This window comes from Staurois parvus, unplaced genomic scaffold (genome assembly GCF_062004578.1).
Source record: "Staurois parvus isolate SC_StPar_1 unplaced genomic scaffold, SC_StPar_1.0 ptg000621l, whole genome shotgun sequence".
Lineage (NCBI taxonomy): Eukaryota > Metazoa > Chordata > Amphibia > Anura > Ranidae > Staurois > Staurois parvus.
Genome location: NW_028318417.1, coordinates 319,993 through 332,757, shown reverse-complemented (window position 1 = coordinate 332,757; position 12,765 = coordinate 319,993). Strand labels below are relative to the sequence as shown.

The 12,765-nt window shown below is 43.1% G+C and overlaps 1 protein-coding gene across 1 annotated transcript; it reads right to left on the bottom strand.

Moving 5' to 3' along the window:
• Positions 1-1,358: 1,358 nt before the first annotated feature.
• On the bottom strand, positions 1,359-11,040 carry LOC149449378 (anionic trypsin-2-like). Its single transcript, XM_089693301.1, has 5 exons — positions 10,989-11,040; positions 9,541-9,700; positions 6,026-6,279; positions 4,743-4,879; positions 1,359-1,575 (listed from the first exon to the last, which is right to left on the bottom strand). Exons 1-5 carry the CDS (start codon positions 11,026-11,028, stop codon positions 1,429-1,431), a joined length of 738 nt encoding a protein of 245 aa, XP_089549427.1. The 5' UTR covers positions 11,029-11,040; the 3' UTR covers positions 1,359-1,428.
• Between the last annotated feature and the right edge of the window lie 1,725 nt (positions 11,041-12,765).

Here is a 12,765-nt window from a genome sequence, read left to right as displayed (position 1 = left end):
TAACAAGCAGGATTATGAGAACACCTCCAGATGGGCGAAATGTTTCCAGAGGATTTGCCAACTGTCTTGCCCCTTTCCAAGTGTCATTGGCTTAACTACTGGAAGGAGGTGCTAGTGTCACGGGGCCCATGAGGTGAGGGGCTCCTTCCACCTATCCTCTGGTATGTGATCATGTTACAGTCGTTGCAGAATTAAATAGTCTTTGTTTAATGTGGTCATATCTTGAATTTCATCTGGTTCCTGATGGACCAGTTGAAATTTGCTTTGTGGGTGGCATTGCCGGTATTCTCTCACCTGATACCCTTCAATTGAAAAATCAGAGGAGTCAGGAGGGAAAATTTTGGTTGAACAGTAACTACATTGAATTTGATACGGCTGCTGTTTGAGTATTCTGGTAGCTGCTGTCACAAGACAATAGGCTTAGTGGTAGGTTCCGCCAACCATCCTATGGAGAAATCTGCTTTTGTGTGTATGGCCAGCCTAAGATTTGCTCAGCTATTATTAAATGCACAAGAAAAAAAAAATCAAAACATACCTTCCAGAGCTTAATTTTTGGTGGTAATGTGGCATTCTATTTTGAGGTCAATCTTTCTTTTTGATGGATTTATGATGGTGTGTTCCCAAATAATTGCACCAATGCCAAGGTATTTGTGGTATGTTCTCATTTCAACATTGACTACTAATGTCAGACAGAAGTTTGTAACGCCATATACCAAGGGGTATATTTATGATAAATTTGCTGTGAGAATGTCATGAATAATCCCCGTAATGTGTCTAATACGTTTTTTCCTATGATTTCCAGTTCCATCTAGTGGCCATAATGCGTCATTCTCCTGATTGAGGTATTTCAGGAAAATATTGCATTAAGGCCATTAGATGGAGCTGATGAGCATACAAAATAAAGATATTAGACACATTATGGAGATTATTTGTGACGGATTGGTGAATGCTCAGACATTCATAAACATTATTTCTTTTTATAGACCCCCCCCTTTACTTTACATTTTATGTAGACCTCCCTCCTTTTCCCCTTAACTTTACATTTTATGTAGACCCCCCCTTTTCTCCTTATCTTTACATTTTATGTAGACCCCCCCCCTTTTCCCCTTAACTTTACATTTTATGTAGACCCCCCCCTTTTCCCCTTATCTTTGCATTTTATGGAGACACCCCCCCCCCCCCCCCGTTCCTCATAACTTTGTAAAGTTTGTAAAATTTAGATTTTTTTATTATTATTATCATCATTATATCAGTATTTGACAAATGGTGGAAGGTTTTTTTGAAATGGAGATCTTGATTCTGGAGTTTTGGTGATTTTTACCAATATTATTGGGAAGTAGACTTAAAATGAGACCACGTGATTTCCAGAATTATTTTTATTGCAATTTTCATAAACATCAGGATCTTTGCTGTGTCAGTTTGAAACACTTAGCTGGAGATAGTCTTCTCAATCCAGGACAAGTAGTTACACACCTTGGTGTATACACCTGGGTATCCAGGCAAGGCACAGCCGTTACCCCAGGATACAACTCCCTGCAGCTCTCCATTGCAAACCACAGGACCGCCAGAGTCACCCTGGGGGAAATAACAGAATCAATATGCACTCATTGCATGCAACAACCTGCTGAGTTCTTAATTTACAGAAACTGTTGGGAAGGTCTTAGCAGTGATAGGAAAGCATAGAATGGAGGAGACCACTTTTTTTGTCCATTAGGTAATTTAAAGGTGAATAGAAGAGATGGATAACTTACCATTTACCTACACCTTTAAGCTGTGCCTGGCGTTCTTCTTTTAGGTCTATGGGACCCTGTCCAATGCAGTTGTGTTACTAATCAAATGGTGTGTGTTGTTGTTAGGCTGTAACCAGCCTTAGCTGGTATTTAACTGTTTTGGGCTCTGCAAGTCTTCCCTGAGCACAATGGGTTGAATACTTCAACCCCTAGCTTGGGTTCACACTGATGCAGTGCGGAATTCGCAGCGGTTTCTGTGCAAATTTTGCACCACATCACAATCACACCCGTTCATGTGAACCGCTGCGGGTGTGTATGTTAAGTTAACACCCCCCAATGTTAAGTTAACAACACCCACAAAAAGCAGTGCGATGTGAAGAATCGGATCGCATAGGTGTGAATACCCATACTATCCGATTCTAGCGAGGACCAAAAAAAGGGTCCTTCACCTTTTTAGTGCGAATGTGGTGCGATTTAGACCATACAAAATTTATGGCTCAAATTGCAGCGCACAGAATTTGCATGTGATTTGCTCAAAAATGCGGTTCCTGTGCGAATCACATGCGATATGCCGCACCTCACAAGTGTGAACCCAGGCTTAATCTGCAATTGTCACATTCAGTTGGACTTATTCTGTAATGTTGAAGACATTTCATAGCTCACCCAAGTCACAAATCTATTGAGTGTCAGGAAATTTCCCCAGCGCACTCATTAGAACTGAAGAAGTGGCTTGGAGAAGCTACGAAACATCTTCAACATTACAGAACAAGCCCAGTTGAATGTGACCACTAGATATACCATGACCTGGATAAATGAGAACCTTCAACGACATTATGGATGACCACACTCTGATACAAGCTGTCTTTATTGATGAATACTCATAAAAGTGGCATGAAGGGGTGGAACACAGAGGGCTAACACGTTTTGTACTAATTAGCGCTTAATCATGACCTATGATTAAGTGCAAGTTAGAGCGAAACCTGTTAGCCCTCTGTGTTCCACCCCTTCATGCCATTTTTATGAGTATTCTTCAATAAAGACAGCTTGTATCAGAGTGTGGTCATCCACAAGTTTTACCTTGTGTGCATCTCAGAGCAAGCTGGACCAGCACCCGAACATACAGGTGGCTGCCCCTGGAGCGATATTATTCCTTCACTGGCATTACTTCTGTGTGTTACAGGAGGGAGGCTTCAGTAAGTACAGCGGAAACACTGAGCTATGAATATTTATCTGTTTCAACCAACATCTGAGGCCCTTGTTCAGACATATGGTTTGGGAGATTCTAAATATTAGGGTCACCTTTATTTTCCTGGACTCTATCTGGGTAGGATATGTGTTTAGAGTGTGTCTTCTCTTTGACCCCAGCTTGGAGCATATGCTGTAGGCCCAATAACTTAAGCTAGAGCTGGAGTGAATACCTGAAAATAACCTGGTGTCAGGACCCAGGCCTGAACCTGCAACCTCTGCTGTGCTTCGGGATGCCTTTTTTTGCTGAGCACCCTGGAATGCTGTACAGATCCTTGGATGATCCTGTCTTAAACCTTGTTTCTTTTGAACTTTGAACCCTTTTCTCCTCCCATGAACATCCGATTTTAGCAATACTTTTGCACTTTCTAGTTACCAGAATTTTGTGCTTTTTCCAGCCAATATCTTGCTGTTGTCACTCCTGCTGGTGTTTGTATCTCCACAAACACTCATTACCGACCTTTTGTTTGTTCCTCAACTATGCTTCTGCTTGATCCCAACCTGCAACTCATTGTTACTGACCTTTGGCTTATTTACTGACTATGCATCTGCTATATCTGTTACTGGATCCCAGCTTGCTCTTCTCCTGATGGGGCGATCCTGAGGACCGCGACCTGGTACTAAGACGCACCAAAACCCATCTCCACCATCAGGAGCTCTGGTGAATAAAGGTTAGTGCTTAGACTCTGCACCTCGGGTGAGTCCATGTCATCTGCCAGGGTGACCTGCTTGCATACCTATCCTGCTGGTCAGTGGGAGCCTCTCTACTACTACGGTTACTGGTTTCTGACCGTGACAGCTGAGCTGGAAAGGAATTTTTTTGCTGAACAGTGTCGTAGACGATATAGTAGATAGATCTGCCATATGGACACTGAAAGGATTCATTGTTCATAGACTTGGGCATCTTTCACTACTATACCAGGGATGGTCCTATTAGAGAGAGATCCATTGCAATATCAGAAAGATTGTGAATGCAAATACAGGGTCATAAATCTGCTTAACTGTTCTTACAGGGCGAGTAATTACCAAGAGGCTACCCTTAAAGGGCCTGCTACTACTTTTGCAACTACTGAGTACCTGTCCTCTGTGCTTTTCTCTGTTATTGAATTCAGCAATAAATTGTAAAAAGACTAAAGTGGATGGCGCCCAACTTATTTTCTGCCCCACTGTACACCAAAGAACAGCTTTAGATGTTGGTCCATCAAGCCACCCAGGAGCAAGGGGATGCTACACTTATTTCTGGGTAAATTCTCCTCCCTTTCTTTTTCTTGACCACACTGCTTCCACCCTTCAAACACCATATTTTACTTACCTGAGTCTGCCATTTTGTGACCCTCCATGCAACCTCTTCTGGGAGTGAAGACCTGTAACCCATTGATGTACCCACTATGGGGTCTCCTGGCCAGTCACATGAAGCACAGAGTCCTCTTTTCCCTATCACCTTGTCCCATGATGGAAGGACCTCACTCAGTGAATAAGGGAGCTTCATAGACATAATGACATCATTACTGTTCACTGCATAATTGTACTGTGAGCCCAGGATGACTAATGATTTATTATTCATGATCTACCCTCTATGAGACCTGCACTAATAGGAAGAGGAAGAAACTGTGCTCTGAATTGCAAAGCAGATAAGTCTATGGGGACATTACTCGAACTGCAATTTATATTTTTAGAACAGCTGATCAATGGGTTAAACAAAAAACAGAAATTTTGAATTGGACTTTAAACATTTTGCTATGTTGTTCTGTTTTCTTTTGTATTTACCTGACAAGAGTCCTTTCCACCATCCATATACCCCATACAGATCATGTTCTCAGTAATTTTACCAGGATAGGCATCTTGGCACACTTGGTTGTTAAGAATCGGAGCCTGAAGGCACTGCAGAAGATCAGGATAATTATCTAGAAAGAAATCAAAATAGTTTGTTTTTAGTATCCATAAGACCTAGGCTGGATCTCTTAAAACATACCATCTGTTCTCAACCAGGCTTCAGTGGAACACACAGGGTTTTTCAGATATTGCTAGGAGAACCTAAGAGAACAATGAGCTATTTCTGCCTGCCAAATAAGTAACCACTGACATCACTAAATCTTTTACCTATCTGTATGGAGGGATTCTTCCCATTTTCCACCAATGTAAGGGACATTCTTCCCTCTGCCAACCAATGTAAAGAGCATTCTCCTCACTGACTACCAATGTAAAGAGCATTCTTCCCATTGGCCACTAATGTAAAGGACATTATTCCTACTGATCACCATTTTAAGGGGCATTTATTCCACTGACCACCAATGTAAGGAGTGTTCTTCCCAGTGATCAGCAATTTAAGATGCATTCTTCCCAATGACCACAAATGTACGGGACAGTCTTCTCACTGATCACCAATGTAAGGAGCATTCTTTCCACTGATCACCAATGTAAGAGGTATTCCTCCCACTGATCACCAATGTAAGGGACGGTCTTCCCACTGATCACCAATGTAAGGACATTCTTCCCACTGATCACCATTGTAACGGGCATTCCTTCTACTGACCACCAATGTAAGGAGCATATTTTCCACTGATCACCAATGTAAGGGACGGTCTTCCCACTGATCACCATTGTAACGGGCATTCCTTCCACTGACCACCAATCTATGGAGTATTCTTCCCAGTGATCAGCAATTTAAGAAGCATTCTTCCCACTGACCACAAATGTAAGGGACATTCTTCCCACTGATCATCAATGTAAGGAGCATTCTTTCCACTGGCCACCAATGTAAGAGGCATTCCTCCCACTGATCCCCAATGTAAGAGGCATTCCTCCCACTGATCACCAATATAAAGGACATTCTTCTCATCACTGACTGCCAATGGAAGGTGCGTTCTTCCCAGTGTGCACCAATGTAAGATGAATTCTCCCCAGTGACCACCAATGTAAAGAGCATTCTTTCCATTGACCACCATGCTAATGCACTAGGAGCTATAGACATAATACTTAGTAGTAGGAGTTTTTTTCAAGGGTTGAGAAAAGCTGAAGCACACTATCTTATTGTCCATATGGTTTCTTACCTCCACTACTCAGCGTATTTCCCCATCCAGATACCAGACAGCGAGTGCCCGTCACTGCACAGCGAGTGGGCAGGCTGACGGTTCTGACCTGGCTGTTCATCTTGACCGGTTTACGGAGCCGGATTAACATGATGTCATTATCGAGAAAGTTAGGATCATATTGTGGGTGCTGGATAGCTTTGGAGGCTTTAATAAATTGTTCTGGTCCTTCCAACACACCAATGTTGTATTCTCCAAGCCGGACCTCAATATTCCTGAATATGTTAAAATAGAAACCTTTATTAAATATACAAGTATAGCAGTTTCTATTACTTACTAAGGTAGATGTTAACCTTTACTGGGATGACATTTAGGGGTCTATTTATCAATGTTTTTACCCATAATTCACCCAACTTTTTTCTCAAGATTCACACATTTGATTGATTGACACACATTGACACATAGGGGTAGATTTGCTAAAACTGGTGCACTCACAATCTGTTCCAGCTGTGTATGGGATCCAATCAGCTTCTAAGCTTGTTTAATTAAGCTTTGCAAATAAAACCTGGAAGCTGATTGGTTTCTATGCACAATTGCACCAGATTTTGCATGCTCCAGTTTTAGTAAACAAACCCCATAGATTCATCTGTCTGCTAAAGTCTTGTGTAAGATGAACAGTTAACATGGTTATTTTTCATGAAATGCTGTTTTTTCATCTTTTTTCCAATCTTGATGATGCTGATCTGCTCCAGCCTTTCAGTTTCTTCATGTCTACATTTACTGTCTCCATGTTCATCTGCTCTGAACCAGCTTTGTGACTGGGACAACATAAGAGCATGCCTGTGCAATGTGTGTTGGCATGGCTAACATGGTTGACAACGCAGGAGCATAATTTGGAGGCAATGAGGGGGATTTACTAAACTTGGTGTACCCAGAATCTGATGCAGCTGTGCGTAGTGACTAATTAGCGTCTAACTTTAGCTTGTTCAGTTAGGCTTTGACAAGGAAACCTGGAAGCTGATTGATTTCTATGCAAAATTGCACCAGATTTAGCACTCTCCTGTTTTAGTAAATAACCTTCAATGTTACCCCATAATGGAAGTGCCCAAAGAAAGACTTTCATGGCAGGATGACCTGAGATTACTTAACCTCCGTAGCGGTCTGATTATGTCAGTATTTCTGTGCTCAAAGCGGTACATTGTTTTCAATGGAAATATGTTTTTTTATTGTAGGCCTGTAATTTTCAGGAATAACTCACTGAAATCTGTTCGAACAAGAGTCTAACTGTCAAGGTCCTACCTTTCCTCAGAGCTTGTGCTGTTCCATGTGCTGGCATCCATCTTAGGTTTCTGCAAAGCATGGTGGGAGCCTTTATGCTTTCAGGCCTCTGCGGCTCCTCCTCAGGAGGGTGTGGCTGATCACATTTAAGCCTGCTGTCTGTAGTTGCTCTTTGCATTCGTGTCCTGTATGTTCCTTTGCAGCAAGCTCTTGTTCAGCTCTCATTGCTCTACTGGAAACCGACCCGGCTTTGACAAGGCATTTCTCTGCCTTATCCCATTACCTGACCTCCCATTGCTGAACCCGGCCCGTGACCTGAGTATTTTTGCCTACTGTCTTGTACTGTCTGTTCCGCTTTTATCGACCCGGCCTGTCCGACCACGCTATACGTCTTCCCATCTGGCTCCCACTAGCTATACGCCATTGGCGGCAGCCGTTACTGCAGCTGGGGTTACTCGGGGGTCGCGACCTGGTCTCAGGCTGCGTCAAGTCCATCCCCACCATCAGGGGCTCTGGTGAAAGGCAGCCTGGGGCTTAGACTCCGCGACCTGAGGGACTCCAGTCTGTGGGTAGTGGCTGTCGTCAGTCATAAGGCCTGCCTGTCCATTCTGCTGCTCCTGCCCTGACACTAGTAAACATCCCGGGTATGATAAAATTTGAAACACAAAATCATAAATTATATTATAATAAATAATCATAAAAAAATAATAATACATTTGATTGAATTATGTAATCAAACCAAAAACACTGAAATTATTTGAAATAGAACGCCAAGTTCGCACATCACTGAGCTCAGTTGCAAAATCGTTTTCAGTGTCTGATGATGAATTTCCCCCACGAATCATCACTCAATTCTGCAAGTGGTTCTGATTTACTATCTCTGTTGTCTAGCCGGTCTAAAACCGCTTTTGACCTAAAGGGACGCTTTTTGGACGCCATGGACATTTCTCAGTTTCCAGGCAGAAAGAACAGTAAAAATGCAGGCAGGGCGCCGGACAAAGCACTCGGGACAAAATGTATGTGAAATGGTTTGCTACAGGAATGTTATACTATGTGATTTTAGTGTATTATGTGTATGTAAAATTTTGAAATTTTTGAATCTCCTGCCGGTTCCGTCCCCCGTACGTCCTGACGCTCGCAGGGAATGAGACCCAGAAGACAGATGCCGGCATCGGCCGGAGGAGATGGCCAGGGACGCTGTAGGGGGGACATCGCGGGAGTGCAGGACAAGGTAAGTGATCCATGGATCCCAGAGCAACGTTGCAGTGTAATCCCGAGTGTAGCTCGGGATTACCACTTCTGGTACTGAAACTTAAACCCTGAGCTACATTCAGAAATACCGCCAGGGGGGTTAATGGAAGTTTAATATTTAGAAGTTTGAAAACAACCGTTGAAAATAAATGAAAATGTTCAAGTTGGACCAGTCAGATTTTAGGTGTTCATCCAAATGCTGCAAGTCTAGGGTGTATGGAATGGATGAACACGACAGCTTCCAGCTGTCAATGGTTGCTAAAGAATCAGCGTTTGCTTGCACCTGTCACATCCTTAGCAACCATTGACATTACCTGTCCCATTCACTTGCATGGCTGATAATCCCTGGCCATGTAAATAAAGGGGGGGGGGGTAAGAGAAGACTGACATCTTTGCCCAAATATGGCCATATGGGCCATTCAGTGAGGTTTGAATTCAGTACCCGAACTTTCTCCATACTTGCTGAACCCTACTTGATATGTTCGGCTCACCACTAGTTTTGGAGACAAATTAGAAAGTGAGAGGAAATCTCCCCACAATTAAGGAATTCCTTTATAAACAGCTGCCATTGGAAGTGACCATACTGGAAGATTTCCTCTCTATTTTTGTTCAGAGGACAACTCCCCATTTTTACATTTTCTCTTACTTTCAGTCCTGGTGACAGTAGCCACTAGGACATATAGACAGGGTGAATCCCCATCCAGAGACACAGTCAGCAATAATAACTTGACAGAGGTAGTATCCCTTCACCACACCATCCAAAACATAAAAAATGTTAGCTTTTGATACTTTCATTTGTTATTTTTTACATTTTGTATAAGTAATTCATTGTGTGTGGTAATTTTATTATTGTTTGATGTGTTTCTTTTTTTAATTTAATGTGATTATAATTAGCGATACCCTGATATTTTTATTCACGGTACAAAAAAAATTATGAAAAACTAACTAAATTTACTAGGAACCTGCTTTTAAAGGATATACATTTGACTGACATCCGTATTACTTACTTTTTGTAGCAGTGCGCAGCGGAAATCACCCATAACGTGCTAATTAGGGACCCTCCACAAAAATGGTATCCAGCATGCAGAGACACTTGGTAAGGAACAGAGCTTTGCTGGCAGTTGTAACCGCCAACAATCTTGTCATCATCATGGATGGGGATGGCAGCTGCAGAGATTCACCACATTTTAAAATGGTTTTATCTGTCATAATAACCAATAAGAATGCATTCAACCTCCTTACAGCTGAACTCTGGCTTTCCCTTCAGTAACTGCCCCATCTCTTCGCCTTTGCAATCATTGAGAAGATGAAAAGTATTCCTTGAATAGCGCCAATGCAGGGCACGGGACCCAGCAGCCAGTGGAGATCACTGGAATAGCGGTGTCTTCTTCTGTGATTTTCAGCTTCTAAAACACGTGTCAAACACAAGGCCAGCATACCACATCTGCACCTCCTCTGCTGCTGCGGCACCCTCTCATCTCCATCTCCACCTTGTCTCAACAGCCAGCAGCAGAGAGGAGGACAGAACTCCTCCACCCGACCCTGCATCTCTCTGTGCAGCCGCAGCACGACCTCATCTCCACCTCCCCTGTTCTCAGCATTCAGCAGACTCTTGCAGCTGACTCTAGCCCTTCTCTGGTCTTCCTCCAAACCCTGCACTTTCTGTTTCCAAGCTATGCTTCCAGCAGCACAAGGTAGGAAGGGGGGTACACCGTGATGTAAGGGAGGGTGGGGGACTCTTGACATCTGATGTAAGGAGGAGTGGGGTGCTCTGGACACTTAGTTTTACAGATACAATTGGCCCTTTGAGGGCTACCATAATGCTGATTGGGCACGTAATAATTGAGTTTGATACCCCTGTTCTAGAGGGATCACACAGTATATGGTATATACATAGTTACATTGGTTCACGTTGGACAAATGTAACTATATAAAATATGCTATACCTGGAATTTTTCTATCCTTCTGTCCGTTTTCATGTCCATATATAGGACCATTGAAGCCTAACAAGCCTGACACAGTCATATGCAAAGTGAATACCGAAGTAAAGGAAGGTATTATTTTAAGACTCTATCAATGCTTTATAGCAGTGGTTCTGGAAGCATTGTTGACCACAAGTGTAAGAGAATACTTTAGATTACTCCACTCACTATTCTTTTTGAAAAATAAACTACGAATTTTGAATATGTGAAGGAACTTAAGACCTTCTCTTCTAAGAAGGTAAACCTATACCTTACATAATCTTTGTGATATTATATAATGCTGCCCAACAAAAATGATTTCTGCAATTTGGGAAACCATTCTCTTTCATATACGGGTCAGAAACCCAAGAAATCCTAAAAGCCATAGTTGTAGAGTACATTATAAATACTGAGTAGCATTAATGAGATAAATCATTGAATTACATTGAAAGTATATAACGCTGACATAAAGAAGACCCTGGATCCATACATACCAGCGAGCCCAAGTACGGTCAGGAGGAGAGGGATCGTCATGTTGAGTTTCCTTCTATGATCTAAACACATAAACTTTCCATGGACACATTTTTATCTCCTCTGTCAAGCCACATGTGTGTTCCCATAACTGTTCTTATCACGCCAATTTTCTTCACCTTCATAATTGACAGCAAACACGTCAATTGGCAGAGATTGGCTTTCATTCTTAATGTTGGCACACATATCTTAATTGGCCCATTATTCTTCCTACTTGTCCTAATGTTGGCTGTCTTGGTAATGTTTTAGTTGGGATTAAAGAGTCACCTTGAAAGTGTCTTTGTAACGTCAACCCACAAATCTTCCAAATCAATGATACTCACCTTACCTGTGTTCCCCCGCTGCTCCCTGCTCACTCATAGCTGGCCTTAAAATCACTAGTGTTGGCAATGTGGCATGTGACAGTGCTTGGGTCTAATGATTTGCTGCTAGACCCGAGCACTGTAATCGGAGAGGATCACATGATCCCAGTGGGTATTGTCGCCAGCTGCGATGGAGGTAAGAATGTCAAGGGAGCGCTGATAAAGTCAATATCAGGGGTCTGGGGGGGCCTTTACTCCTTGCCCTAAATGGCCAACGTGACAGCATTTCTTAAAGTGAACCTCTATCAAATAGATATTAATAATTTAAAAGTAATAATAATAATGGTCTACTGCAGTGTATAGTAGTTTTTTAGAAAAATGTACTTTATAACTGAACATCTTTAAAGGATATTACCAACACTCTGTTACTTATTATTTATTTTTTTCCAATATTTTAGGGAAGTTCTGGGATAATAAAATCAGTCTCAAGGTTATAACACAAGGGATCAACTCATTACATTACATTACATCGAGTTTATATAGCGCCAAAGGGTTTGCTCAGCGCTGTACAATAGAGGAGGGGGGGACAATACATGAAACAGTACAGCAACTACAAACAGTACACGAGGGGTTAGAGGGCCCTACTCTTTCGAGCTTACAATCTAGGAGGGAGGGGGTAGTGGTACAGGAGGAAGTGGCTGTGGGGGATGGAGTGGTAGGAGGAATGAAGGAGAACGGCTGTTAGGTGAGGGTGGGGTAGGCTTCCCTGAAGAGGTGGGTTTTCAGGGAGCGCCTGAAGGTGAGGAGGGAAGGTGACAGTCTGATGGATTGGGGTAGTGAGTTCCAGAGGATGGGGAAGGACCTGGAGAAGTCTTGCAGATGTGCGTGGGAGGAGGAGACCAGGGGGCAAGATAAAAGGAGGTCCTGTGAGGAGCGAAGGGTACAGGTAGGGTGATACCTGGGAATCAGGTTGGTGAGGTAGTTAGGGGCAGTGTTGTGAATAGCTTTGTAGGTCAGAGTGAGTAGTTTGAATTTGATCCGTTGGGCGATAGGGAGCAAGTGGAGGAATAGGCAGAGGGGGGTGGCAGAGGTGGGGCGGTTGGTGAGGTGGATGAGTCTAGCCGCTGAGTTCAGGATGGTCTGAAGCGGGGAGAGCCTGCACTGGGGCAGGCCGGTGAGGAGGGAGTTGCAGTAGTCAAGGCGTGAGATAATCAGGGAGTGTACGAGTAGTTTAGTGGTGTCTGGGGTAACGAAGGTGCGTATTTTGGCAATGTTGCGAAGGTGGAGCCTGCATGTGTTTGTAAGTGATTTGACATGAGGTTGGAAGGAGAGGTTTGAGTCCAGAATGACGCCAAAGACTTTGGCTTGCGGGGCGGGATTGATGGTGGTTATGTTGGTAGTGATGGATAGGATGGGGGGGGGGGGGCGCGGGCAGGGG

What these genes read in the sequence shown, in the direction of transcription:
- LOC149449378 (XM_089693301.1), bottom strand. Translation starts at nt 11,028, where the DNA reads ATGACGATCCCTCTCCTCCTGACCGTACTTGGGCTCGCTG. An exon ending in GACCGTACTTGGGCTCGCTG is followed by an intron (nt 9,701 to 10,988) that starts GTATGTATGGAT and finishes GAATCTCTGCAG; the next exon opens with CTGCCATCCCCATCCATGAT. An exon ending in GTGGAAAGGACTCTTGTCAG is followed by an intron (nt 1,576 to 4,742) that starts GTAAATACAAAA and finishes TATTTCCCCCAG; the next exon opens with GGTGACTCTGGCGGTCCTGT.